This window comes from Erpetoichthys calabaricus, chromosome 9 (genome assembly GCF_900747795.2).
Source record: "Erpetoichthys calabaricus chromosome 9, fErpCal1.3, whole genome shotgun sequence".
Taxonomy (NCBI): Eukaryota; Metazoa; Chordata; class Cladistia; order Polypteriformes; family Polypteridae; genus Erpetoichthys; species Erpetoichthys calabaricus.
The window spans coordinates 2,023,307-2,051,047 of NC_041402.2; the positions used below are offsets into that span (position 1 = coordinate 2,023,307).

At 46.1% G+C, this 27,741-nt stretch overlaps 1 protein-coding gene across 2 annotated transcripts in view; it reads left to right on the forward strand.

Moving 5' to 3' along the window:
• The first annotated feature begins 465 nt into the window (after nucleotides 1-465).
• vav2 (vav 2 guanine nucleotide exchange factor) overlaps nucleotides 466-27,741 on the forward strand; it is a 522,340-nt gene continuing 495,064 nt past the window's right edge. Inside the window, exons 1-2 of one of the 2 annotated variants that reach the window (XM_051931588.1) lie at nucleotides 660-669; nucleotides 873-1,794. In XM_051931588.1, the coding sequence (XP_051787548.1) occupies nucleotides 1,591-1,794 (204 nt within the window). In that variant the 5' untranslated portion in view covers nucleotides 660-669; nucleotides 873-1,590. Of the gene's footprint in view, nucleotides 1,795-27,741 lie in introns of both variants that reach the window. The other variant, XM_028809081.2, reaches the window with a different exon arrangement.

Sequence of the window (27,741 nt, forward strand, 5' to 3'; positions counted from 1 at the left end):
CACCTAGACATTCTTACATGCTGACTTGAAACACGCTCTGTACATTTTGGGTTGCTTTTGATGGTACCCAATGTAAATGACACTATCATAAATCAAAATAAATGTAGATTATTTTGAGAGTCTTACATTAGGACTAATCACTACTGCATCCAATCTTCAGGAACCTCCGAGTTCGGTTTAGATAGATAGATAGATAGATAGATACTTTATTAATCCCGATGGGAAATTCATTTATTACAGCATGTTAAAAATCGCCCCGTTAGATTAATCGAAGTTCCTCGGGTGACTCGATTATGCCCGTCGGCGCACTAGAGTTCCGTCCAGGACTGGGGCAGAGCCGACCAAAACACTTGAGCGACCGTCCTGACGAAGGTGCGTTTCTTCGTCTCCTCACATCTGTCCTTTCCTGTCCGTTCCTCTCCTCTCTTCTCCTCTGCTTTGCTTTGCGGAGTGCAGCTGCTGCGCGGCGCCTTCAGCTCTCCCTTGGCCACGCCCTGCCAAGTATAATTACAAGGCGCGGCCACGCCCCTAACGACTCGCGCCCATTCACTCTCCGTTAAGTGAAGCCTCTTGGACGCGTGGCCACGCACTCGAACCCCGCCTACTCCCTTCGGAGGCGCGCTCCCGGCTGGCCGGCCCCTTCAGTCTGCTGTGATTGAGCGCGCGAGTGTGTGTCGTTCTGTCGCCCGGCTCCAGTGAAAGCTGCTCATCTGTGCAGACCGGAGGTACGGACGGTTGAACGGTGGAGACTGAGGGCTACAGCCCGGTGGTGGATGGACACGCACGCACTTCTTAGTCGTTAGTTTCCTTTCGGGAGGAAAGACAAAAACACAGCAGTTTGGTTTGCTGGGCCGGGAGGGGATGCGTGCGAGTGCGTGCCTTCGAGGCAACTTGAGAGAGAATCGGTGAAGAGGGCGAAAAGCGTTAAAGCGACATAAAGACAGCCTCGCAGTTGACAAGTAGTCAGCGGGCATCTATGTTGGAGAGGAGCGAGGCGAAAGCGACAGGAGAGCGGCCGGAGTGGGCGCGTTTCACGGAGCGTACCGCCTGAGCTCAATGAATCCGCCAGCCGAGGCGTGCGCAGAGATCCTACGGCCGCAATTCAGAAGTTTCCCGGTCGACGTCGTGGAAGGCAGGCAGACACAAAGACGAGAGGCGAAAGTATGCGGCACTTAACCGACAGCTAAGCCGGAAAGTGGGGCGCATTCCCAGAGTGCTGCGGGGAGCTACATGGGGACCTGAGATTCCCGGCAGCGTCTTTGTCAGCCGTAACGGGATGTTAAACCGCTGGATTAAGCATCTCAGTCTGTAAGGAAGCAAAGTCAAACCAAAGTTCCAAGTCGGAAGAAGAAGAACAAGGAGGAGGCGAGACCTTTATGGGGGAATCGGTTCATTGGGCACTTGCAACTTTTTCCTCGTGTGCCGGAGCCCGGACCGTAGTCACAGCCGCTGCAGCGTCGCCCTGCCAGTGAGCGCCGGAGAAAACGCGCTGTGCGCACGCATTGCCGAGCTGGTGTCGCCGTGCACCGGACTCTCCGCTTCTTCTTCTTGTTCTCCTCCTCCGCCTGAGATCGTCCTCCTGTCGGCACCATGGAGGAATGGAGGCAGTGCGGACGGTGGCTTATTGACTGCAAGGTGCTGCCTCCCAACCACAGGGTGGTTTGGCCCTCGGCCGTCGTCTTCGACCTGGCGCAGGCTCTCCGGGATGGGGTGCTGCTCTGCCAGATGCTACACAACCTTTCTCCGGGATCTGTGGACCTTAAGGAGATCAACTTCAGACCGCAGATGTCTCAGGTAGGATGGGAAGGGAAAGGAAAGGGAGGGGAGCACATGTTCTGCGCCCCCCCTTCACCGCCTTAATAAACCTGGCAAGTTTACAAATGATGTGACAAGACCTAAACCTAAATTGAACGGACCAGCCGAGCAAGAGTTTGAAATGTGGTAGTGCAGTTGCACACAGAGATTGGTTTGCTGATGCTGGCCGTTTAAAATGGTTGTGGGTTTGGGCCTTTCAGTTCAAGGGTCTCTCATTTACTCTTATGGATTCTTGGAGGAGGTTTTTCATTTGCTGTTGCTGGTGGTGTTTTTAGTGGTGATTGATTGATTGATTTTCTCCAACAAGGAGTTTGCAGACTATTGAGGAGAACTTCTTTTGATTACAAACGAACCTGTCTTGCCCAGTGTAAAGAATTGTTGTAGAGTGTCTGTTGGTTTTCATTGTGGCCTACGGATGGATGTGCTGGGGTGCATCTTCAGTGATTTAGCTGTCAGGTGTTTCGAGTCTTTCACCATCATGCCAGCCGACAATGATGAAGTTCCCAACTTGCACCACCCGGTGGCTTTCCCTCCAGCTTCAGCAGCAGATCTGATGGCCTTCCTCTTGATGCCCCCAATCCACGTGACACCCAGCAGTGTTAGGGTTTTGCCCAGTAAGTATCATCAGCCCACCTCGGTGGGCTCACGATGTGTTGTTCGCTTGCTGTTCCTCTGACATTGTTCTGCTAGCTTCTGGTATTTTGCACATTTTCACTCGTTGGCATCTTCCAGGGCATTGTGAGCTCCACCGTTCCCATTTGCTTGGTGATGATCAGGACTGCGTTTTAATTGCTGCTTTCTAGGAATCTCCACTGCTTCCCCAAGTCCTTTCTTAGCTGCTGGTGCTGCTTAGGGATGCTGCTTGTTGTTCTCAGTGGTTGGACTTGACAAAGGGGATCATGTTCCTCACAGGATGGTGATACTTAGTGGCATTGATGGCATTGTGGCAATGTCACCTTTTAGTGTCCTTCTATAAGGGCTTTTGGGCAGCTGCTCAGAAAGAGCAAAGACGACAGGAGGGAGGCTCACTCTTTCCTTCAGACATGAAGGTTTGATGGACAGGCTAAGATGTTGTATACAGGAGTGCTCTGGAGACCCTTCAGGCTGGCTTGTTTGGTTACTGATGGACCCCGGGGGTCAGACTTGTTTCAGACTGCCTGCTGGTTTTCATTTTGTTAATGCGGGGTTGGCACCTACTTGGAGTCGATATTCAGATAGCCCGTGTGATTTACTGTGGTAACCATCCTGAAGTGCACACCCACGCTTTTACAGCAGGAAATTATTAGAAGTGGATTGGAGTTGTTCTTGGGAGGCTTTTGTTTCGAGTTTGATATCTTTGTTATTCAGATACCGGCAAAAAGACAGGAGTTGCTAGGCTACCCACGATGGCTTCAGTGCCAGTCTTTATTTTATTTTACACCTTGAACAACCTGCACTCTTGTGTTAATATCGTACAGAGCAAAGGAGCATGCATTGTAGTAGAGAAAGTCTGATAAAGACGATGAGAATACGATTAGTGCAAGTAGCAAACGGGAAGAGCGCTCGCTCGCTCGAGAGAGACACATGGACGCCCGGCCACTGCCGTCTAGTGCCCTGCAGAAGATTTCTGTTTGATTTATTTATTTTATTCCTCTTCTGCAGTGTCATAGCCTCTCGTCTTAATATTGCGTGCTTTCCAAACACCGCCGGGAGTCTTGCAGTACTACAGTCTTCTTGTTTTGACATTTGTATTCATGAGTTTCATAGTCTGTTGCGATTTAATTTGCTCTAAAGAATTTGGTGCTGCTGTCTGCTGTGACTGCTTCTCTGTAAGACAAATCAATTTATATTTCTGACAGATACTGGGACCTTCGAAGAGACCTGACAATACATTGTCATCCAGTGTATTGAGGAAATCTCGAAAACGAGCTGAAACTGTATAGGGTCTTAAGTCAGCATGCATTCCACGACAGACCATGAATATCTCCATAGACCACCAGAGTGAAGAGATTATTTAGGTGGACCCTCATGTGCTTCTGCTGTGTGGACACCCTTACACTCGCTGCTTGTCCTAAAGTTGTCGCACTTGCCTCCTTCCCCTACTTCTGAAAATGGCAGAGGCTGCCATCAAGGTAACAAGGAGACACGGCAACTGTGACTGCCAGATGAGTCCCTAAAAGGTGGGGTCTGTGCTAGTGCTGCGCACGTACGCGCTTAAAGGGTCTGCACTCGCTGGTCACGCCGGGTGTGTGAGGCTGAGTCCTTTATACTGTGGGGGTGAATGCCACCTTTATGAGATGGTACCCTTTGGGACTTGTGATTGTACACAAGAGTCCAGTCCTTTGTGTTTAAACGCACGTCTTCATTTCATTAAACACATGACGCAAATCGGCTTACCTGATTTTCTTTATCCAGTTTTCTTTGTGTAATTATTATTTATAGAGTTTAGATATCCGTTTCAAACACATGCAAATTTGTGTCTCTCTGACACTTTCCACGGGTCGGATCTGGTGCTGCTGACCTGCATGACCTCGGCGTTTGAGTGGGCCGCCAGCTAAAGGAATCCCGGTGCGTCGTCGGCTCGAGGCGTTCTCTCCGTTCTGTAGGCCTCTCCAATTTCTTAATTCCCGGAGCTTTAGCATGAACTTGGAATTTTTTCATTTATTTGTACTTCTCTTCATAATGTACTCTGTAAAGATTTATATTAAATGGTACGTCTGTTCCTAACAAGAGAGAATTAATAAGGCTGGGTCTGTGGACGTGTAATGTGCCCTGTTTGACCTGCGAGTTAGTGAGCGAATCACTGGTGGGACTGTAGAGCAGACCACCTGAAATGAAGAGCGTTCACGTGGTGAGACGTGTGTGCCACCTCAGGACTCGTCTCTCTTTGTAATCTTCTTAAATTACAGCCATTTTGGTGTGTGTTCAGACTAAAGTCTGTGTGTGTGTGTCTATTTATTTAAAGAGGTTCTGTTAAAAAAACAAAATTTCCCCATGGAGAAATAAAGGTCTGCCTATCTATCTATCTATCTATCTATCTATCTATCTATCTATCTATCTATCTATCTATCTATCTATCTATCTATCTATCTATCATATAATGTATTTCATGTTAACTATATAGTGTCTTTCCTCTCAGTCCACCTATCTGTCCACTAATAAGTACATTATTCAATTAACACTCAATGTTATTTACAACATTATCCTTTCACGTGCCAGTATTCAGATACAATTAAAAGTAAATGTAACTTCTAAAAGTAAATGTAACTCCTATCTATCTAATTTTGTGATCCTGCCGACTATACTAAAATTTCTAGAAAAATTGTAAAAAATGGAAAGGTAGAATTGAGCATTGAAAGCTTTAGCAAAATAATCTTAATTTCTTTTAAAAGTAAATGTAACTCCTATCTATCTAATTTTGTGATCCTGCCGACTATACTAAAATTTCTATCTCTATCTCTCTATTATATAGATCCTTATCTCTCTCTCTCTATCTTATAACGCCTTTCATATCTCTCTATCTATGTTATAATGCCTTTCATATCTCTCTCTATCTATCTTATAACGCCTTTCATATCTACCTACTGTATCTGTCTATCTGTGTGTGTGTGTGTAGTGGCAGGGTGCAGAATGACAGCCAAGGCAACTCTGCAAATTTAGGACACCAACCAGGTTGTCCCGTTTATTTCGGCTGAAATCAAAAGAAAGTGACACCAGCAGGCAGAGAAGAAAAGCAGCCTCTGGGGTAATATAACAGAAATAGCTCTCAGCTCTTTAAGAGAATAGCAGGTTGTTGTTTGGAGCTCCGTCCAGCAGTTCGCTCTCGTGAGGAATGACGACTCCATCCCTGCAGCCATGTGATAATGTGCATTATCATGTCATGCATGTGTGATAATATATATAATCCATCCATAATCCAATCCGCTGTATCCTAACTATAGGGTCACGGGGCATATAATAAAACGTATCTTTGTGGTTACTTTATGAGCACACAGAGGAATAAATAATGCAAAATAGGAGGCTTCTGTGCCAGAGGTATTCTAATCTCCTACTCGTATAATAAAATGCTACTGTCTGTGCATGTGTGTGTGTCTGGTCCCTCTGAGCAGTCTAATTGGTCAGTTTGGTTGCTCAGTCAGTCCCGATTAGAACAGGAAGCGCTGGGTCAAGGCAGGCTGACACCGGTGTTTTTTTTTTTTTTTTTTAATAAGCAAGTACCGTCCCAAGTGATGCTGGGTTGCTACATAGAGTCCTAAAGATCCGTAACCCAAGCTGCCTTCAAAGATGGAAAGTATGAAGCAGGCAGGAGGTGAGCAGCACAACTCGAAATGACCCCCAGACTGTGAAGCAGGCAGTACAGGAATGTGATCGACAGAAGGAATCGCCAGCCAGGACACGGCACATGAGGATGGTAAACAAACGTGTAGGACGGGTGGTGAGAGTACATGTGAGGCAGCATATATTATCAAATATTATTAAATCTGTTGTGTTACCTGTGTTTGAAGCTTCTCTACAAGATACGTTATTTTTGCTGTCTTCAGCTCTCTGCTAATTTACTGCTTAATGATGCTATTTTGAAATAATTAAGAAACAAAATTTAACACACAAGTGGATGAGTTCTGTTTGGCCTTTGACCGCTGGATGCGTCTCTTTACGGTTAGTCTGTCAGTCTTCTGAGCCTCCTTCCACCAGCATGGTGACTGCTGGCCATAAAACTCTTAAACACACCCGAGTTTATGCTGATCGTCTGACTCATTGACCTCCAAATCTATTTACCCCTGAACAGACAGACCAAGATAAAGAGTTGGGAAGACCACCCTGGTGACCCTGTATAACTGGAACGCAGCAATACAAAAGAAAATGAGCGATAATTGCAAGAAGTGTCTTTCCAAATGTGAGTTCCAAAGTGAGCCGTTTCAAGATTGGGCAGATCTCTGGGTCTTTAGTCCTTCTGGCAGGAAGAGGAGGGTCCTGGTGGACAGACACTGGAAGTGATGTCAGAGGTGTTACAACCGCCAATCATCTGGTCTGCAGAGGGAGGAAGAGGAAGGGCATTAAAACAGAGCGCCATCCCCAGGAGTGTTGTGGAATTACAATCACTAAGTCCCCTATGCGCACACACGTGAGACCCCACTTTAGGAATGAGTCCTGCAGTGTTTTTGCCGTCCGTCCTTGTTGTCTTTGTCCATTTTGAGCACCGGGAGTAAAGAGGGTACTGAACACCATGTGAGGAGTGCGAGTCTTATTACTAAATTCCGAATGTTACTCCAGGGCCAAGTCGAAACTCCGAGATATGGGCGGCTTACCCATCAGTTCTTCTGAATTATTATTTTGGTCCTAGCCAGATTTCATCCATCCATTTTCCAACCCGCTGAATCCGAACACAGGGTTATGGGGGTCTGCTGGAGCCAACACAGGGCACAAGGCGGAAACCAATCCCGGGCAGGGCGCCAACCCACCGCAGGTAGCCAGATTTCTTCATTTCTAAATACACATTTGAAAACATGTGGATGTCTAAAATGACAACTCCTGCCTCAAACCCGAGCTGTTCAAGGGCACTTTGTGGGTGGCATTAATGTCAGCTGTGCTCATATTGGCTCACTTTGATCAAATCTTTGGACACGTGTGACTTTCTGCTGTAAACCCCAAACTGAACCGTGACAATGAGGGGCTTCTTTCAACTTGGCTGTGACGTTCTTGCATCATTGAAAACTGCACAAAGTGTCTAGTCGGCCCTTCATAAATTTTCTTCCCCTATGGATATGTGTATTGTGCTGGGGTTCATTTACACAAACCCCAACTTTATTCCTCTGTCCATCAGAAGGAGGCAGCATGGAGCATTAAGAGCGTGCTGAATAGGCGCCACTGAGGGGCTGTCGTTTGATGTAGCTGGATTCTGGACACAAGTGAAGCTCTTGCATGTGTTTAAAATGGGCGTCCGCAGCTGAATGTGAATCCTCCGGGTTGTTCTCTTCCGCTGCTTCCAGTTCACAAGGATGAGAGATGTTGTGGCCTTGTGTGTCACTTTGCGGACGGTTCTGTGCCTTTCGAGCTGAGGGGGTGGCCGGCTGTGCTCCGGCGCAGTGTCATTGCAGTTTGTCTTTTAAGTGAAGAGAGTCCAAAAGATGGCACGGCTCAGCATGGAGGTGGGTTTGGTTTCTACTGGATGTGAAGTCCCCGTTGACTTTGGACAGTAATACGGTTTCTTGTCTTGAGGTCTGTGGATATTTGATTTTTAGATGCTAAGTTAACCCTTGACTCTTTCTTCACTTTGAATCCTCTGTTCACGTATTTCATTATTTTATTACCGCGTCTGTAGTGATGCTGACTCGGCTGTGCTGTCACTTGGCGTCTGTCATCATTCACTTGACGACACACCATAGCTAATGTCTCAGTAACGCCGCATGATTTGTTTTTTGTTCAATTTTGCAGCAGACTTTCTTTAAAACCTCGTTTTGAAGTGTCGCTACTGTCGTGCGCTTGCAGGGGTATCCTCTCGCTGAATTTCTGTTATTCTTCCCCTTTCTAGGACCTCCTAGGCTGTTTTGTTCTCTTCTGTTTCTTTGTATTGGTGCCATAAACGCACGCACGCACACACACACACACACACACACCGTGTAAACTGCTTAGTAATGGTGCTTACTCTGCAATATAAAATAAAGATTAAGCCATTCTGGATTCTGCCCTGACTCCTAAGAGAATCGCGTCTCGCTTTTGGCTGTGTGTTTGGAGCAACTTAAACTTCATTTATGTTTATGTAATGAACATCCGCTCCCCAGAGATGCTGTCATTCTCATTTATTCACGTTACTGTAATCCTAAACCAACAAGGATGTACAGACTGCTGGAACAGTCGCCTGAGAAGTGACTTGTGTACACAGCTGAGAAGCCATTTGGTGGGCGAGTGAGTGGGCACCACCACTGAATCTTGCTGGTGTTTAGTGCCCTGAAGTACGTTTGTGCCAAGTAGAAACGGGTCGCCTTCTGCAGCACGGACATTTTTTTTTCCTCCACGTTTGGTTGGTCCTCCCACATTGTGTGTAAAAGAAATCGGTGTGACCTTAGTCTATTGTGTGCCATTCTGACTGCTAACCTCTTACTGGAACGCCTGCTCTTTCTTTCTCTCTCTCTCTCTCTCTCTTTAAATTTCTTTTTTTCCTTCAAAATTATTAGCCAATTTATGTAATTGTTATGAATAATATGTGGCTTCTTACTGTTAATCTTAAATGAATGTTTAAATTGAAGATATGCTGCTGTCATCACAGACACAGACCTGAGTGGTCTGCCCGTGTCAACTGCTTTTTGGATGTGTTGGTAACCTGAAAGTCACCACAGCGTGAATCAAGAGGTTCAGAAGAAGCTGATGGCCATCTATGTTTGTAACATTGGAGAACGAAGGAGACTCGGAGCACTTAAAGAAGGAAATATTAAAAGTTCCCCTGCTATAGACCTGCAGTCACCACGGACTGTTGCTCCTCTTTGCAGGGGCAGCTCGTCCAAAGATGGAAAGAATGGAGAAGAAGGATAAGCGTAATGTGGAATGGAGTGAGAAGTGGCCTGTGTCCATGAATGTGGAATGTCTGGTCACTTTTAAATGAGCTGGATGAACTTTTATGTTCTGGCGAGTCCCTGACTCTTCCTGGCACTGTGGCATCTTTTTTATTGCGGAGAACCAGCTTAGACGTATTTTAGATGCCATGTAATGCAGGTCAGTTTTCATCTGATATGATCAGACGGGGTGGTAACGGCAGCAGAAGTCAGTCTGGAGACTTTTGAAGGAGATGCAAGCACTTTACAATTAAAGCCGATACGTGTGATCCAGACTTGGAAAAACTGGCAGAATGCGTCCACATTACTGCCCAGGAGCGACTGCATCATTCTGTTAATGTTTATTTTTAAACTCTGCAACAAAACGATGAGTCATTCTGAGCCAATGTCTGACGGCGTGTGCGGGCACAACAAGCTGGACCTGCTCTGTTCAAATGTGAACATCTGGACTGGTCTGACCATCTTACGGCCACCTAGAGCCCTCTTATTGAGTGCAGCCGTTCTCCAGTAGCCAAGCCGGAGGTTTTTATGTGCGTTTAGGGGGTTGTTGTTGTTGTTTGTTTTATTATTTATAGATTATTTATATATTTCTCTTTGCCTTTCTTGAGCTTCTGTAAAGTTGCAATTTCACCTTGTGGACAAATAAAGTGTCTGTCTGTCTGTCTATCTATCTAATCCTACCTACTATACCAAATTCTGTCTGTCTGTCTAATCCTACCTACTATACCAAATTCTGTCTGTCTATCTGATCCTACCTACTATACCAAATTCTCTTGGTCTATCTAATCCTACCTACTATACCAACTTCTGTCTGTCTAATCCTGCCTACTATACCAACTTCTGTCTGTCTGTCTAATCCTGCCTACTATATCAAATTCTCTGTCTGTCTGTCTAATCCTGCCTACTATACCAACTTCTGTCTGTCTATCTGATCCTGCCTACTATACCAAATTCTGTCTATCTAATCCTGCCTACTATACCAAATCTTTCTATCTAATCCTGCCTACTATACCAAATCTTTCTATCTAATCCTGCCTACTATATCAAATTCTCTGTCTGTCTATCTAATCCTACCTACTATACCAAATTCTCTCTATCTAATCCTGCCTACTATACCAACGTCTGTCTGTCTGTCTAATCCTGCCTACTATGCCAACTTCTGTCTGTCTATCTGATCCTGCCTACTATACCAAATTCTTTCTATCTAATCCTACCTACTATACCAAATCTTTCTATCTAATCCTGCCTACTATACCAATGTCTGTCTGTCTGTCTGTCTAATCCTGCCTACTGTATGAAATTCTCTGTCTATCTAATCCTACCTACTATACCAATGTCTGTCTGTCTGCCTGCCTGCCTGCTTGCCTAATCCTACCTACTATACCAAATTCTCTCTTTCTGTCTAATCCTACCTACTATACCAGATTTTCTATCTATCAGGTAGTGAGTGCTGGATTATCAGTTGTGGCTCCTTGACAATTATCGTTGTCTACTGCTTGGTAGACATTGTGTTTAGTAGCAACATTTGTACTCCTTTGCCCATCATTATATATCAAAAATGGCTCAGTCATATTTTTGGAAACCATCTTGTATTGTAAGTAGGTGACTTTTATAAAAATGAATAATTCTTCACATTTATATAGCGCTTTTCGCACTACGTGAAGTGCTCTCCACACAGGGAGGACCCAGAATGCAATCCCATGATCTCCTTCCTATGAGACAGCAGCTTTATGTGTGTTATATAATTGCGGTCATTTCTTTTCTTTTATAGAAATTGTTTATCCACTTTTCATTTTGTTAACCGTTAACCTCCCCACCTCCCAAAAGGCCCTGCCACATGTTGTGACCCTTGCAGCCATTTTCAGTCGCAGGCTTCATTGACATAATCATAGCGAGTTGAAGGCAGCCATGCTGTCTGACCTACAGTACTCCGTGACGGAGTCCAACCAGTCTGCAGCCCACCCAGGTGTGGTTTGTCTTAAGTTGTAGGCGTGGCTTGTGTGCGAGAGCTGAGAACCAATGAGCACTCTGCAGAAAGTGCAATGCATTTGAGTTGTGTGGTATACCCGGTACGAAAACAAAAAAAAAAGGATAGAAAAATGCAATTTTTAATGCCATTAGCGTTTCTTAAATTTCAATACTGGAGGTGAATGGTTGTTCTTAAGCACCTCACTCTAAGTCATTGATTAGCGTAACTCTAACTCTGCCATTCTCCCCGGCACTCTGATTGTTAAACTGAATGTATGTATGGCCTCGCGCTTCATTCTCCGAGGGGGATCCTGCTCTTCAGACACTCCAAGGAAAGCCCCCCAACTGTAGATGAGATCGGTGTAGCAGGGAGGCAGGCCATCGCTTGTGGACTGGGGGTTTGAACCAGACGGGAGACAGAGAGGAAGAAGTTCTCGGTTATTATCTTCTGAGTTGTTTTGGTACTGAGGTCCAAAAGTTGGTGTTGATGCTGGAGTCAAAATTCTAGTACTGACCCCAAATGACAGTGTGTAGCTCTGAGGAATAAGGACCGCAAACAGAAGAGAGACCAGTGGGTCTGATGTCTCGTGTTTTACTATCACAACAGATGTGGGGAGAAGAACAAAAAGGGCAGGGATTACCTCTGAGTTTACCATCCCTGTAAAGAAGTGCTTCTTAAACTTTGGGTTGGGACCCATTTTAGGTCATGTGATGTCTATAATTGGGTCGCGCTGAGTCATGAATTACAATTGTAATGATTGATAAAGGGTTTGCAGTGGACCCCTAAACCCGGGAGAGACAATTGGCGGGGATTCTCGAGGGGGAAATGGGACGATGATTGGCCGCTGCTTCGATTAACAGGTCGCAAAGACACACCATACACAAAATTGGGTTGAGAGCAAAAACACAGCATTCGTAGGACAGCGGCTCTGTCAGGCAACACGTCATTGGCGAGTGCGCGATACTTTAGAAAGTGAAACTGTGCTGGAAAGCCGTCGAGGAGTCGACTCTTTTGTCACGTCCTGTGAACGCTAGTCATGCAATGTCTTCAAGTTTGAAGTCGTGTGATGTGATGCCGGCTTTAGGAGTCATCAACTGCGGAGAACTGGGCAGACTTTGTCTTTGTGTCCTCCCGGCTGCACACGAATTGACACCGAGGGGTGACCCTTGGTGTAGTGCTGATAGCATACAGCTGCCGGCTTCCAGGTTAGTAAGACTACCAATATGGATGGCGATGGAGGTCAGAGGGCACAGTTGAGGCTTTGGGTATTTTACCAGAGGGGGCTTAGTAGAATAGTATGGCTTGGCTTTTGGTTTCCCACAAAAGGAAACTTGGGCCATGTGAAGAGGCAAAGTTCAAGTTAGCCGTTCTGTTTTCGAGACTACATGCATACGAGGCGGGTACCCAGAAATAACCGCAATCTCTACCTGGCGCTCAATCTCGACTTAGTGGTGGCTCTGAGGCTAGGGATCTGCACTGGCAATCGGGAGGTTGCTGGTTCGAATCCCGTAAATGCTAATAGGGACTCTGCTCAGTTGGGCCCTTGAGCAAGGAAGGCCCTTAACCTGCAATTGCTGAGCGCTTTGAGTAGTGAGAAAAGCGCTATAGAAATGTAAGGAATTATTATTATTAGTTGCTAGTTTCACCGCTAGTTGTGGCACACTTACAGTATTCTGTGCCAGTCTGCCACGTTGCTCATACGCCGTTCCGTGTCGGTTTTTCTTGGTGCTTATTAAATGTGTTCTGTGATTTTTGTGATGGACGTTCATAAAGAACAGCGAGTCTGCGTTCAATTTTGTTTTCTCTTAGTTGAAAACCGCTGCTGAAACTGTAGCGACACTTGAAACGGCTTTTAAAAGAGGAAGCTTTAAGTAAAACGCAGGTCTGCACGGGGTCTTCGTGTTTCAAACGAGGGGGACTGTCACTTGAAGACCAACCGAGATCTGGCCGACATTCCACAATCAGGAGTGACGGAAATCCTGAAAATGCTCACCATGCGATTTACGAAGATCGTCGTCGGACTGTTGGAGAGATTTCTGAGTTGACTCGTGCGTCTCGGAGTTCTTGCCACCTTCACTACTCGCCTGATCTTTTGCTCCGTGCGACTTTTTCTTATGAAAACAGAACTCAAAGCGTTTTAGAACCGTGGAGGAAGTCAAAGAAAAATCACTGCAGGCCTTGGACGACCGTCCTCTTCAGCACCAGTGGGAAAACCAACCGTTGGGACGAGTGCATTCACTCACACGGAGAGGACTTGGAAGGAGACTAAAGTTTCATTTTTGGGTACCCCCTGGTATACTACATAGAATGAGCTCTTGGGCACGGCCATCGAGAGTGTCGACTTTGTCATTGAGAGGTTTACTTCCCTCAGCAGTGACATTCACGACTCTGGTGACTCTTCCAATCCATCTACTGACTTCATAGGGAGAGCATTCATGAGGTCACTGGAAAGGGGTCTGTGGTGTTCATGATATCTGCAAAAGGACAAAGGTCCAAGTCTTTAGAGTCCTGGTGCCCCCTGTTTGTGAGCCATGGACGCTGTCCAGTCACCTGAGACAAAGACTGGACTCCTGTGTCTCTTTGGAGAATCCTTGGTGGGCTGCTGGTGTGACTTTGTGTTGCCCACGAGTCCCGAATGAGTCACATGACCTGCACTGTGAGATGGTGTCAGTTACGGCACTACGGCCATGTGGCTCCATTACCTGAGGGTGATCTGACACACTGGACCCTCATTGTTGAGGACCCAAGTGGCTGGACCAGGCCAACGCCACCATGGAGGGGCGCTCCCTGATTTCTCTGTAAAAGGACGAAAGTCCAAGTCTTTAGAGTCCTGGTGCCCCCTGTTTGTGAGACATGGACGCTATCCAGTGACCTGAGATGAAGACTGGACTCCTTCATGTGTGTCTCTTTGGAGAATCCTTGGGTGGGCCACTGGTTTGACTTTGTGTTGTCCACCAAGTCCCGAATGAGGCACATGACCTGCATTGTGAGGGAGTGTCAGTTACGGTCCTACGGCCATGTGGCACCATTACCCGAGGGTGATCCTCATTGTTGAGTGGCTAGACCAGGCCAAAGGGATGCCCACATAACACCTGGCTGTGTTTGATAGAGGGTCATTTTCGGCAGGGTGGGACTGCCCGGTTTGTCAAATGGGATCTCAAGGTGTTTTGTCGTGTGGTGGGTGCTGCAATGCGCTCTACCAGTCTGCTCACCAACCTGACCTGACCAGAGTAGACTTTTGCTCTGAAAACATCTTGGATGGTAGGACTGAAGCCACTGTTTCCATTACAAAGCCATAGGGAACTTGGCAGCACAGGGCACAAGACCGCCACCCAACTGAATGAGAGACCAAGCAATAAACAGCCTTTCTGTAGCCCCTTTTGAGGCCTTTACAAGTGAAGACCCGTAATGTCATTTCACGCCAGGCAGGTTTTCTGAAAGTCCAGCCCCTCATCTGCCAGCTCCACACGGCCTGCCCTGTGTGGTCCGCCACTCACTCCCCGTTTAGTGCGGTGTGAGAGGAGTGTGCAGAGCGTGAATGTGCCAATAACAAGTGAGGGGCAGCGTGTGCCTCGTTAGTCTTTGTGAAGACGGTGACACGCCGCCATTATTGTCTGCTTTCGAATGGACAGTGGAAGTGCCTAGTTGAAGGGTGACGTGTAAATGACATGGTGCTAAAACGTCGGTTACGACACTACGGCCATGTGGCGCCATTACCCGAGGGTGATCCGGCTCACAGGACCCTGATGTTGAGCAGCTGGACCAGGCCAAGGGGACGCTCCCCTAACACCTGGGTGCGCTAGAGATGTGGGTGGGACTGGACCGTGTGTCTGTTTGGGGGGTTGACAACCAGGACCCTGAGCTGTTTCATCGTATGGTGGGTACCAGTACAGGCTCCCTGACCTGACCTGACCGCTGCCATGGACAGAGGTCTTCTTTTGCAGTCCTGGGGAAGTTTGTGTGTCCTTCTGTAGATTTGTGCTCTTATTTTAATAATCCAGAGACTGTCAACGGTGCTCCAGACGCGGTTGTGCAATTCAAACCTGACCTCCCACTGCACGCCATCTCTATGACCCCATATCATCCCACCATTTCATGAACCTGATGAATGCAGTTGAGGGCTCTGGAGGAGTGCAGCCAAAGTTCACTCCGATGTTCTTTACTGATGAGCTGATGTTATTCACATGAACTGATTCTGACCTTGGGGATTCCCTTGTGGACCACTGAGTGTCACGAACCACTAAGACATGAACAGTAAATTGTATATGGGAGCAGGTCCCAGTTGTCTCTTCTGGAGTTGTGACTGCACTGCACTTATAAACCGCAGCCTGGCAGGGATGGTTCAAAAGTGTTGCATGGCACCCAGGGAGTAAGGTGCGCAGCTTAGAGGGGACGTAGACTGGAGTGTTTTTCTAGGACATGCGTCACACTCTCACACACTTACACTAGGCCCATTTAGTGTGGCCTGTTATGCTGACATGTATGTTTTTGGGATGCTGGAGCAAAACCAGAGGAAGACGAGGAGACTCCATGACTGAGCTGGCATTCAGACTTGATCTTTGGTAGCTTTGTGGCAGCAGCGCTAATCACGAACCCCCTCCATGCCTTGCATTTCAACAACCCGTTAGCCTTTTTAATGTCGTCTTTACCCACTGTATGAATTGACAATGAAGAGACCAGTATGGTTCCTGTAGGAGCAGCCAGGCCATCTTCTCTTGAGAGCGGGTCACCCACCTGAAGCCAAGTATGTTCAGCCCCGGCTCAGTACTTGGATAGGAGACCATCTAGGAAAAGAGGTGTTTGCATTGGGGGCCACTCACCCTGTGCTCTGAATGAGGATCCCAATGTCGACAGTGCAGTGACAGGGACACTGTACTGTAAAAATGGCACCATTCTTCAGATGAGATGTGTAATGGAGGTCCTGACTCTCTCTGTGGTCATAACAGATCCCTGGGCGACTTTCAAAGAGGGTAGGGTGTACCCTGATATCCTGGCTAAAGTGGCCACCATGGTCTTGGGCATTCTGCTTCCCCTAATCGTCTCCTATCTCTCTCACCCCTGGTGAGCGTCCTGGCACAAAAATGGATGCCGTCTCATCATGGAGGTGGATGGTGCACGTTGGTGGCTCCTCACTGTCTGTGAAAAGCCATTTGATTGTCTAGAAAAGTGCTTTAAATAAAATAAAAAATATAACCATCTTGGATGCAGTGGTCTTTTGAGCGAAATGTACTTCTCCTCTTCCTATTGTGTAATCGTGTTTAATATTATTATTTCTTATCTAAATGACTTTGCTTATGTTAAAAGGTCCAAACGCTTATTCTTTGCCAGATTATCTTTTTTCAGAGTATAGGATGCTTGTGCGTCTGCCAAGTTCTGAAAGATCTGCCAAGCTACAAACTTTTTATTAGGGAGATTCTCATTAAAAATAAAATAAGGCTTGTGGCCCACACATTAATTGGAAAGTGAGGCGCGCTGATTTATGTAGCACATGTCACACCATTAGGCAATTCAAAGTACTTTACATGATAAGGAGAAAATACAAAAAAGAAAGAAATACAACCAAGTGAGAGTGAGAGAGACCATAAGTGGCGTGAAGTTAAAACAATGCGTAAATTAAAGAGAATAAAATGGCGGCACAGCAGCATTTCAGCTCGGCGATAGTGCAGTCAAAGGCACAGATAAAGAAGACTGTTGATAAATTAAATTACGATGTGAACGTTTTTACTGGTCTGGGCATCTCTAACATGTTCTGGCAGGTTATTCCACTTTTGTGTTGGCTAAAAGCCGTTTCACCGGGGGTATAAGACCTAAGGGTCTACGAGGTCTATAAACGGTTGGCATCTCTGTGATGCATTCTGGGCCTAAGCTGTTTAGTGACTTGTCTACTTACACCAGTATTGTAAAATCAGTCCTATAGCTGACTGGAAGCCAATGCAGTGATCTTAGTACTGGAGTCACATGTCCTCTTTTGTTCATTTTGGTAAGCATTCTGGCAGCAACATTCTGAACAAACTGCAGTTTTTTAATAGTGTGGCAAGTGGCTAGGGGTGGTACCCAACCGGGATGCCCAGAAGGACCGGAGGAGGGATTACGCCTCCTCCAGACTATGAGGGAGCGACCGCCCTGGTGGCTATGGGGACCACAGGAAAGGAGCTTGAAAGCTCAACCCTATAGGGGCCCAGAAGTGCTGGGGTGAAGAAGACCAGGGACACCCGGAGTGCTTCCGAGTGCACAGCCGGCACTTCCGCCATGCCGAGGCGCTCCTTGGGAGGCACCTGGAGCACATGCGGGTGGGTATAAAAGGGGCCGCCTCCCTCCATTTGAGGGCTGGAGTCGGGAGGAAGAGAGAAGGCATTGTGAGGCCTGGACTTTGGCAGAGTATTGGGTTGTGTGCTGTGTGACAGATAGGGGGCGCTATCGTCCCCTTGAACCCTCAGATCAGATGCCAGACACCAAATAAAAGTCCAAGAAATTATTTTGTTTGGACAATAATGTGCACAAGCACCTCCACCACCACTATACTAATAAACAATACACAATCAAATAACCAATGGTTCCTCCACACCTCCCAGCAGCTCCGTCACACTCCCACCCAACTCCAGCTCAATCTGCTGGGGTTTCCCATCGTCCTTTTAAAGTCCTTGACCTGGAAGTGCTTCTGATCCCTCAGTCCATGTGATTCTTAAAACTTCCGGGTCAGGTGAAAACTCCTTTTCTTTATCCCGGAAGTACGTCGTTTCTTCTGTCCCTGTGACTAGGACATACTTCCGGGTTACAGTACAAATAAAAATCCTTATGCCTCCCTGCAGCGCCCTCTGGCGGCCCCCATGATATCCAGCAGGGCTGTGAAGGAAAACTCCAATGTCCATGATGTCCTGCTGGAATTCGGGGCACCTCCATGTTGCCCGGGAGGGCTCCATCTGGCAGCATGGGGTTATTGGCCGGGATGAACGGCCGGCCATATCCCACAGCTATCACTTTGTAAATATGGAAAATGGTAATAAACTTGTGTTGGTTGGTGAACCATCGGTGTCCGGGCTGTTCCTCACAATAGTCATTCGTGGTGGCCTGAAAAAGGAGCATTGCAGTAATCTACTCTGCGTAAAATAAACGCACGGAAAGGTTTCTCCAAGTCTGTTGTTTTATTGAACGATTTTATTGAACTTGTCTCGGTCAAATCTTGCAACTGATTTTAAACCTACTTTTGGCAAAGCAAATTTCTTCAAATTTTTGCATACGTGCTCAGTATCGATGACAATACAATAATCCATCAAAGCCGATGCAAATAATGGGCCCAATTCACGCATACACAACAATGACGGAGAGAGAATCTAGTGCGATATCGGAGCATACGAGAGAGAGACGTGTCAGATTGCCGCCACTTGCCTCTTCTAGTAAGTCGAGGGGGTAAAGACGCGTGCCAACTTGACTTGTTTACTCTTGTGAAGGAGTAGCCGCAATGGTCGCGGTGAGGAAGTTTTGCCGTTCTGTCATCTTTATTTTTTTTTCCTGCATTGACTGAGCGCTAATCCCATAAGAGCCTGAACAGAAAAATGGAGACCAAAATATCATTCTTTTTAGTAATCAAATAATTCTGCAAAGAAGATCTGTTATGTAGTACTTTTAAAGAAGTTTCTCGTTCATGAGAAATGATTAAAGAAAAATCGTTTGCAAAATACTCAAAACTAAAAAGTGGGGCGCACATACATTAATTCATTCAGTCAATTAATAGAACAGCTACTTTCATCTTAAACTACATTAAAAAACAAAAATAAACATTTGTAATTCCCCAACATGCTAAACAAGTTTCAAAAATTATTTGAATTAATGAATTTATGTGCGCCCCACGATTCGATTTAGTCACATACAAGTCAAGTTGGGGAGCATGCACTGGTATAGCGTGTTGCTGCACCAACTACATGACGAAACAACTCGGGATCCCCCCAGGCAGACACGCGGTCCAGTCCCACCCTCTATCAGCCGCAGCCAGGTGTTACGTGGGCGATCCCTTGGTCTGGTCCAGCCACTCTGGTCCACAACAACGAGGGTCCTATGAGCTGATCACCCCTGGGGAAATGTGCCACATGGCCATAGTGCCGTAACTGACTCAATGTGCAGGTCATGTGACTCATTCGGGACACCATGAGCAACACAAAGTCAAACCTGCAGTACCCAAGGACTCTCCAAAGAGACACAGGAGTCCAGTCTTCATCTCCGGTCACTGGATAGTGTCCATGTCTCACAAACAAGGGGCACCAGGACTCTAAAGACTTGGACCTTCGTCCTTTTGCTGAGATATCCAGAGCTCCACACACCCCTGTCCAGTGACCTCATGACCCCCTCCCCCCCCATGGTGGCCTTGGCCTGGTCCAGCCCCGTGGGTCCTCAACAATGAGGGTCCTGTCAGTCAGATCACCCTCAGGTAATCGTGCCAGGTGGCCGAAGTGCCATAACTGATGCTCCCTCACCATGCAGGTCACGTGTCTCATTCAGGACTCCATGAGTAACACAAAGTCAAACCCGCAGTACCCAAGGATTCTCCAAAGAGACACACATGAAGGAGTCTATTCTTCATCTCGGGTCACTGGATAGCGTCCATGTCTCACAAACGGGGGGCACCAGGACTTTAAAGACTTGGACCTTCATCCTTTTGTGCCACACACCCCTTTCCAGTGACCTCATGAAGGCCCTCCCAATCCGTCTACAGTAAGCCCTCCTCCATTGCGGGGATTGCGTTCCAGAGCCACCCGCGAAATAAGAAAATCCGCGAAGTAGAAACCATATGTTTATATGGTTATTTTTTATATTGTCATGCTTGGGTCACAGATTTGCGCAGAAACACAGGAGGTTGTAGAGAGACAGGAACGTTATTCAAACACTGCAAACAAACATTTGTCTCTTTTTCAAAAGTTTAAACTGTGCTCCATGACAAGACAGAGATGACAGTTCCGTCTCACAATTAAAAGAATGCAAACATATCTTCCTCTTCAAAGGAGTGGTGTCAGGAGCAGTGACTGTCACAGAGATAGAGAAAAGCAAACAAATCAATAGGGCTGTTTGGCTTTTAAGTATGTGAAGCACCGCGGCACAAAGCAGTTGAAGGCGGCAGCTCACACCCCCTCCGTCAGGAGCAGACAAAGAGAGATAGAGAGACAGAGAAAAACAAACAATCAAAAATCAATACGTGCCCTTCGAGCTTTTAAGTATGCAAAGCACCGTGCAGCATGTCGCTTCAGGAAGCAGCTGCACAGAAGGTAGCAACGTGACGATAATCTTTCAGCATTTTTAGACGAGCATCCGTATCGTCTAGGTGTGCAAACAGCCCCCCTGCTCAATCCCCATACGTCAGGATCAGAGAAAGTCAGCGCAAGAGAGACAGAGAAAAGTAAGCTGGGTAGCTTCTCAGCCATCTGCCAATAGCGTCCCTTGTATGAAATCAACTGGGCAAACCAACTGAGGAAGCATGTACCAGAAATTAAAAGACCCATTGTCCTCAGAAATCCGCGAACCAGCAAAAAATCCGCGATATATATTTAAATATGCTTACATATAAAATCTGCGATGGAGTGAAGCCGCGAAAGGCGAAGCACGATATAGCGAGGGATTACTGTACTGACTTCATAGGAAGAGTCACCAGACATGAATGTCACTGCCAAGGTAAGTACAAAAACCACAAAAATTAGGGTTAATGAAAAGACAAATGAACTTTTTGCTTTTTAGTGCATTTATAACTAAAGTAAATCAAATCGATTTACTTTTTTTTGGTATATTTTTTTGACATCAAGCCTGTTGTAGCTGCTGGTGAGTAAGGGAGGATCAAGCCTGAGCCAAACGCGTACCAAAGGAAATCTCTCCGTCCAGAAAGGTTCATTTTTAAAAGGTTTAGTGAAAATTCAAAGCAAACAGTCCACCCAAGAACAGAGGAGAGTTGTTACACACACAGAATAAATGGCAAAGAAAAGGAAAAATGTTTCTTCTTATTAACCTTCAATTGTTTCCATACTGAATGAGGAGTTCTTTCTCTGTGCTCTGCTTCCCATGCAGTACGCTCTAAACGTGCGGCTCTGCACATACAACTGAGCACGTCTGAAACCGGGTGCCCTCCATGCCACTAACTGAGACTAATCTGTGGTCAGAAGGACAAGAAACAGTCGGAATATACCAGTTCAGTTCAGCTTGTGGGGGCTATACGGACCTCCCATAGACTAACAGGCAAACGTTTAATAGAACTAAGGAAACACTCCTGTCAACGTAACACCTCTGATTGTCGAAATGTGTTTCAGATGGTCCAATGAGATGTGGTTACTGTTTTAATATGATTTCTCATTTCCTTAACGGCCTAATTGCTGTAGCATTTCACCTTGTGTTGTGGGCACCATCCAGCTTGATGCCAGTGTGCACCCTTGTCCGTGCTGCTTTAGACTGCCGAGACCCTCAAGTGGTGCCGCTCTGAAGATTTTTAAAAGGTGAATGGTATGATGTTGCACATTCCAGTTTTTATACCACAGCCTGTCCTGCATGGCCGGCAGAGCAATGGAGGCAGCAACCACCAGACTTGTGTCTTGAGTTCACTAGCGCATGATTAGCGTTTGGAGTCTGTTGTCACTGATCAGATCTAACCAGACTGGTAACCCAACGACATACCGGTTTGGTATCCTTGTGTGTGTCCCTTCTGCGACATTCACATGGAGCCCCTTTTCTTAATTCTGTTTATGGTCAGCACGGCTCAGAGACTCCTGTTAGGATCTGCCCACAGTCTCCATGTCTGTAAACGATGCCAGGCTTGGTCACAGCCTATGAGGTTCATCTTCTTTCTGCAGGTCTACTAAGTCCACGGTTTTCAAACTGTGGTACGCGTACCACTGGTGGTACTTGAAGTCATGCCAAGTGGTACTCGTGTACCTAGAATGCCAATATGTTGCATATTACTGCAACATACTACTGTAAATGCGTGGAAGACTCCAAGCCGGCTTTTATTAGCGCTGGCATCCATTTCCTTAATTAGATTAATATCACTTTAACGTCATAATTATAGTCATTATAGTGACTTTTTCTTCAAAACAACACAGGCATAAATTAACGATTCATTGACAGTGGTACTTCAGTTTACTGGTCCTCGCGGAGTGATACTTGTTCAAAAAAGTTTGAAAACCGTGGTACTAAGTATGCCAGTGCCAGGAGGTATAAGATCTGCTTCAAGGGATGTGGGGCTTCTACTTGAAGTGTTTGCCTGAATCCCAAACCACCTCGACCGCTTCTGTGTTTTTGTGATTCGACTCTTTTTCTAGGCAGTTCTTGGAGCTCTCATAATCCTCTATACTGTGCTTTGGGAGTTTTTGACAACTTGGGAAGCGATGTTCACGCAGATTTGTTTTGTTTCGATGAGTGCGTTTACGAGTGCTTTAATATTCCAGTTATTTACAGGAGCCCGGCTTCATAAATGGCACGTATACCACCATTCTGGTTAGAGAAAAACGGATTCTTGGTCTTTCAGAAACCACATTAACACCTGTAGAGTTCTCGGCTATGTTAACCCTTACAGTCAAAGATCTCATGGTCTGCACATGTCTGTTGTGCACACCCATCCAGCAGCCACAGGTAGAAACCGATGGCAGCCTCCCTAAAGGCAAACACTTGGCTGATGCCATCATTCCGTCTGCTGGTTGAACTAATCTGTCTTAATGTTTTGGAAATTGATACATTTATGTTGATGTGCTGCATGTACCCCGCCAAGCTCAGTAGCACAGTCTCGGGATTCATGGCGACCATTCCTGATATTCTTCTTCTTCTTCTTCTTATTTTTAGTAGTGCATTTTTATGACATCAGAACGTTTTGCCAAAGGCGAACTCTATTAGTGGTCTCGCGTATATAAACAGCAGGATTTTGCCTTGGCTGGATTATTCACCTTCTCCCATTTTAGTGTGCACGTGTGAATGCACTCGCGGCGTTTCCACTCATGTTATTTAGGTTTTTGTTGGTGCTTTCCTGTGGTGCCATCTTGCAATTTTATGGGTGATATTTTGGGTCATTTGTGTTGATAGTCGCTATACCTTGGAATATGGGAAAGGGGCTATATAATTAAAATGTATTATTATTATTATTATATCATCATTAGATAAGACCAGAAATGTGTCATGCATGACATCACCAGGTCAAAAGTGCAAAGGTCAGCATCGTGCACCTCCTCATTGTCCAAGTTTGCGGATTCAACTAATTTGAATGTTCATTTGGTTTTGAAATCTTTTCTGCTCCCCAATTTGATTATCATCTACGTCTCTCGTTTTATAAGCTGGTTACATGAATTATTCCGACTTCCAATCCTCTCGCTCCATTCTGTTACTGTTTCTTAAATCCCTGCTCTTCTGCTTACAACTTTAGCTTGATTTTTCCAACTTTGGTCCATCTTGTGACTCCATTATTAAGAACAACGGCAGTTAGTACACTGGGGGTGTCTTGATGTGTTTCATTGGTGCCACCCTGGCCAGCTTTATCAACTTTGAGTGCAGGCCACCTCTGCTTCTTTGTGTTTTCTGCACCTGTACCCCTTGTACTTGGTGAAGTTTTCTCAGATTTAAAAGCTGTTATCTGTGAAATCCAGTTATTTTTAAAATATTATGTTTCTCTATGTGCCTGCTTCCGGTTCTTTTTCACACCCATGGCGTCTTTAAAATTAACGTTTTTTTTTTTTTTTCACTCCTTTCAAAATACACCACAAAGTTCTCCACTTTATTTTTTTTTACAGCAGAATAATTGTTGGGTCTGTCAGTCCAAAGAAGGAGAGGCAAGGCCGCCATTTTGAGACTCACAGTGGACAACTTGACGTTAGCTCCTTTGAAATTTGTGATTTATGATAGACAGCTTCATGCTGAACACCAGCATCACTCCAGATTGACTGCATCACATAGACATGAGGAGACATTTCACGTTTATTGAATTTAGAGGTTCACTTAATGGTGCCAACACGTTCCGAGAGTTCGATTGAGCCAAAAAAAAAAAAAAAAAAGCTTTCTTCTCCTTTCTGTGGCCCCGTGTCGCATGTGCGTCCTGGAGGAGCTCCTCGCAGGCTCTGTCGAGGTATGAAATAACCCACTGAGACGAGAGGGGGCGCTGCTGCCAATGCTATCATCTCTTCCTTTCCCTAAAGTGCCGAGAAGCCACCCGGTGAAGGCATTTAATCCCGCCCCCTTCAGGTCCAGCTGCCATAAAATCCCGGTTGTCCCAGAAGGAGGTGTCATTACTGTCCCAGACCAACTCGCCAGACGGAGCTCCACTTGAGCGACTGCAACCTTTATTTTGAGATGCCCGCTGAAAGGACGCTAACCTACGAGTGTTTCTTTCTGTTTATTTTGCTGTCTCTGGACAATGACGCCCGTGTAGCACCCTGAAATTTCCTTACTGCGTCCTGAGCTGTCATTCCCACACCTGACCACAACCGGCACCGCTTTCTCATTGTTGTGTCCTGGTGAAACCTGTCATCCTGTTAGTCACGGACTGCACCAAGGTTAGCAGAGAAGAACTCCCAAGTGTGACTGCAGTCAGTGAATCGTTGGCGACACGTCACACTTCACGGTTTTGTGTGTTTCGAAGCACGTTGTCCACCAGCTGGGTGTGGTTTGATGCTCAAGAACGTCCTTGAACACCTCCCATGTGATTTCCTTCAGCCCCACTAGCAGATCTTTGAACCTCTTTGTCATCTGATTTTTGTGGACCAACAAAAATGGCTTCCTTAATCTTGGCGTCAAGTTATTCGTGAAAACGTCTGCCTGAAATAACGAAATCCTTCACCACGTTCTTCATTGCTCTCACTAGATTTTTAAAAGTTTATATGAAGAGGAGGCAAAAATATCTCTGCTGGCTCAACAAGTGGTTTACAGGCCACACTTTCTGCCCCCTCAAGCAAAAGTGCCCAGAGTGGAAAGTTCATCTTAACATAACGAGACTCTTTAGCACTGCGGTGGGCTGGCGCCCTGCTTGTGGTTTGTTTCCTGTCTTGCGCCCTGTGTTGGCTGGGATTGGCTCCAGCAGACCCCTGTGACCCTGTAGTTAGGATATAGCGGGTTGGATAATGGATGGATGGATTGATCTTGAGGAGACAATTTAAAAAAATAATGATATTGCATGTCCTCTCTCGGCTTTCGTAGAAACCTAAGACGTCACCATTAACATTTAGAGGGCACCATCTATTGTAATGCATGGAGGAACTTTGATGGTGCATCCGACTGAACAATGAAACAACCGCACTTGGTGGAGCTGACCTGCATTCCTGCTAGCTGTGCCACTACTTTTTTAGATCAGCACACCTGTTCCACTTTTATTTAATAATAATAATAATAATAATAAAAAAAATTCCATTTTATATTTATTTGTATTACTTCTCTCACTACTCAAAGCGCTTTACGTGGGGAGCAGGGAGCCACTTCAACCAGCGCTAATGAGCAGTGTCCACCTGGATGAGGAGATGGCACCATCTCCTGTACACTCTGTACCACTGACACCAGTACACTCGCCACACATTAGCCATTAGGTGGTGAAGTGGTGAGAGTTAGAGACCGGGGGTGATTAGGGGGCAGAATGACCAGGCTGTTGTGGGCAGTTCAGCCTGAACATCAGGACACACCCAACCCTTTACAAAGGGTGCCCAGAGAGAGTCCGGACATCTCATCCACAGGATAGTGCCATTCATAAAACATAGTGCCCCGGTCACTGCCCTGGGGCGTTGGGATCCGCATGCAGACTACTGGGTGAGCGCCCCCTGCTGGCCTTGCCCACACTTCTTCTTCAGCAGCAACCAAAGCTTTTTCTAGATGGCCTCCCATGCAAGTGCTGGCTGGGCCTGACGATACTGAGCTTCAGATGGATGGCCTGTTCTGAAGGGCAAGTGGTATATAAGGAGGAGGAGGAGGAGGATGGGAGCATGCATTGATTAGATAGATAGATAGATACTTTATTAATCCCAAGGGGAAATTCCCATACTCCAGCAGCAGCAGCATACTGATAAAAAAACAATATAAAATTAAAGAGTGATAAAAGTGCAGGTATAACAGACAATAACTTTGTATAATGTTAACGTTTACCCCCCGGGTGGAACTGAAGAGTTGCATAGTGTGGTGGAGGAATGATCTCCTCAGTCTGTCAGTGGAGCAGGACGGTGACAGCAGTCTGTTGCTGAAGCTGCTCCTCTGTCTGGAGATGATCCTGTTCAGTGGATGCAGCGGATTCTCCATGATTGACAGGAGCCTGCTCAACGCCCATCGCTCTGCCACAGATGTCAAACTGTCCAGCTCCGTGCCTACAACAGAGTTTGCCTTCCTCACCAGTTTGTCCCTCTTCTTTATGCTGCCTCCCCAGCACACCACTGCTTAGCAGAGGGCACTCGCCACAACTGTCTGATAGAACATCTGCAGCATCTTATTGCAGATGTTGAAGGACACCAGCCTTCTAAGGAAGTATAGTCGGCTCTGTCCTCTCTTGCACAGAGCATCAGTATTGGCAGTCCAGTCCAGTTTATCATCCAGCTGCACTCCCAGGTATTTCTAGGTCCGCACCCTCTGCACACAGTCACCTCTGATGATCACAGGGTCCATGAGGGGCCTGGGCCTCCTAAAATCCACCACCAGCTCCTTGGTTTTGCTGGTGTTCAGTTGATTACAGCGGGTTGCTGCACCCAAAGACGACGAACCACCCGGATCAAGATCTGAGTGCAGCTGTGCAATGGGTGACACCTCAGCACCACACTGAAGAATGTGAGGTCTTTTGCAGTGGCTGGAGTGCCAATCCTGGATACTTAAAATATGGCAGAATATCACAAAAATAAACAATTGCAATAAAGCCATTTATGATAGGAACATTTAGCACTGAGTTTTGTGGTCAGCAGGCCAAAATCCATGTCATGTCCACAAAGTGTTCAGGGAGCAAAGTCTTTTGTCTCGAGTGTAAATGCAGGGCCAAGCCAAAAGTCGCTCTGGTCAAGGCCTAGCATTTCATATACTGTATATGTGTGTGTGTGTGTATAAATAAATATATATATACACAATATAATACATATTTTATATAATATATATATATTATATGTATTATATTGTGTATATATAGAATTTTTTTTCTTTTTCTTTTATAGATTGCTTCCCAGTTCTCACAAGGCCGTTCTTTCTTTTATTTCTCTAAGTTGTGAATACGGCTTAACTGAGTCACTTCATTGAAGTAGCAGGAGTAGTTGAGGAGGGAGAGGACACGAGACCCCACACCGCGGCTTCACGTCCTAAAAAAACAGGCGGTGGATTCTGAAGGCATTCTGAGCCCTTTGCTTTCCGCACCCTTTCTTGTGTTTCAGATTTCATTTGAAATGGAGAAATCTGCCTTTTTTTTGTCCACTGTTCTCCATAATGGCAAAGTGATTTCCTCATACTGTGTTACCAGGGAGATCTTCCCAG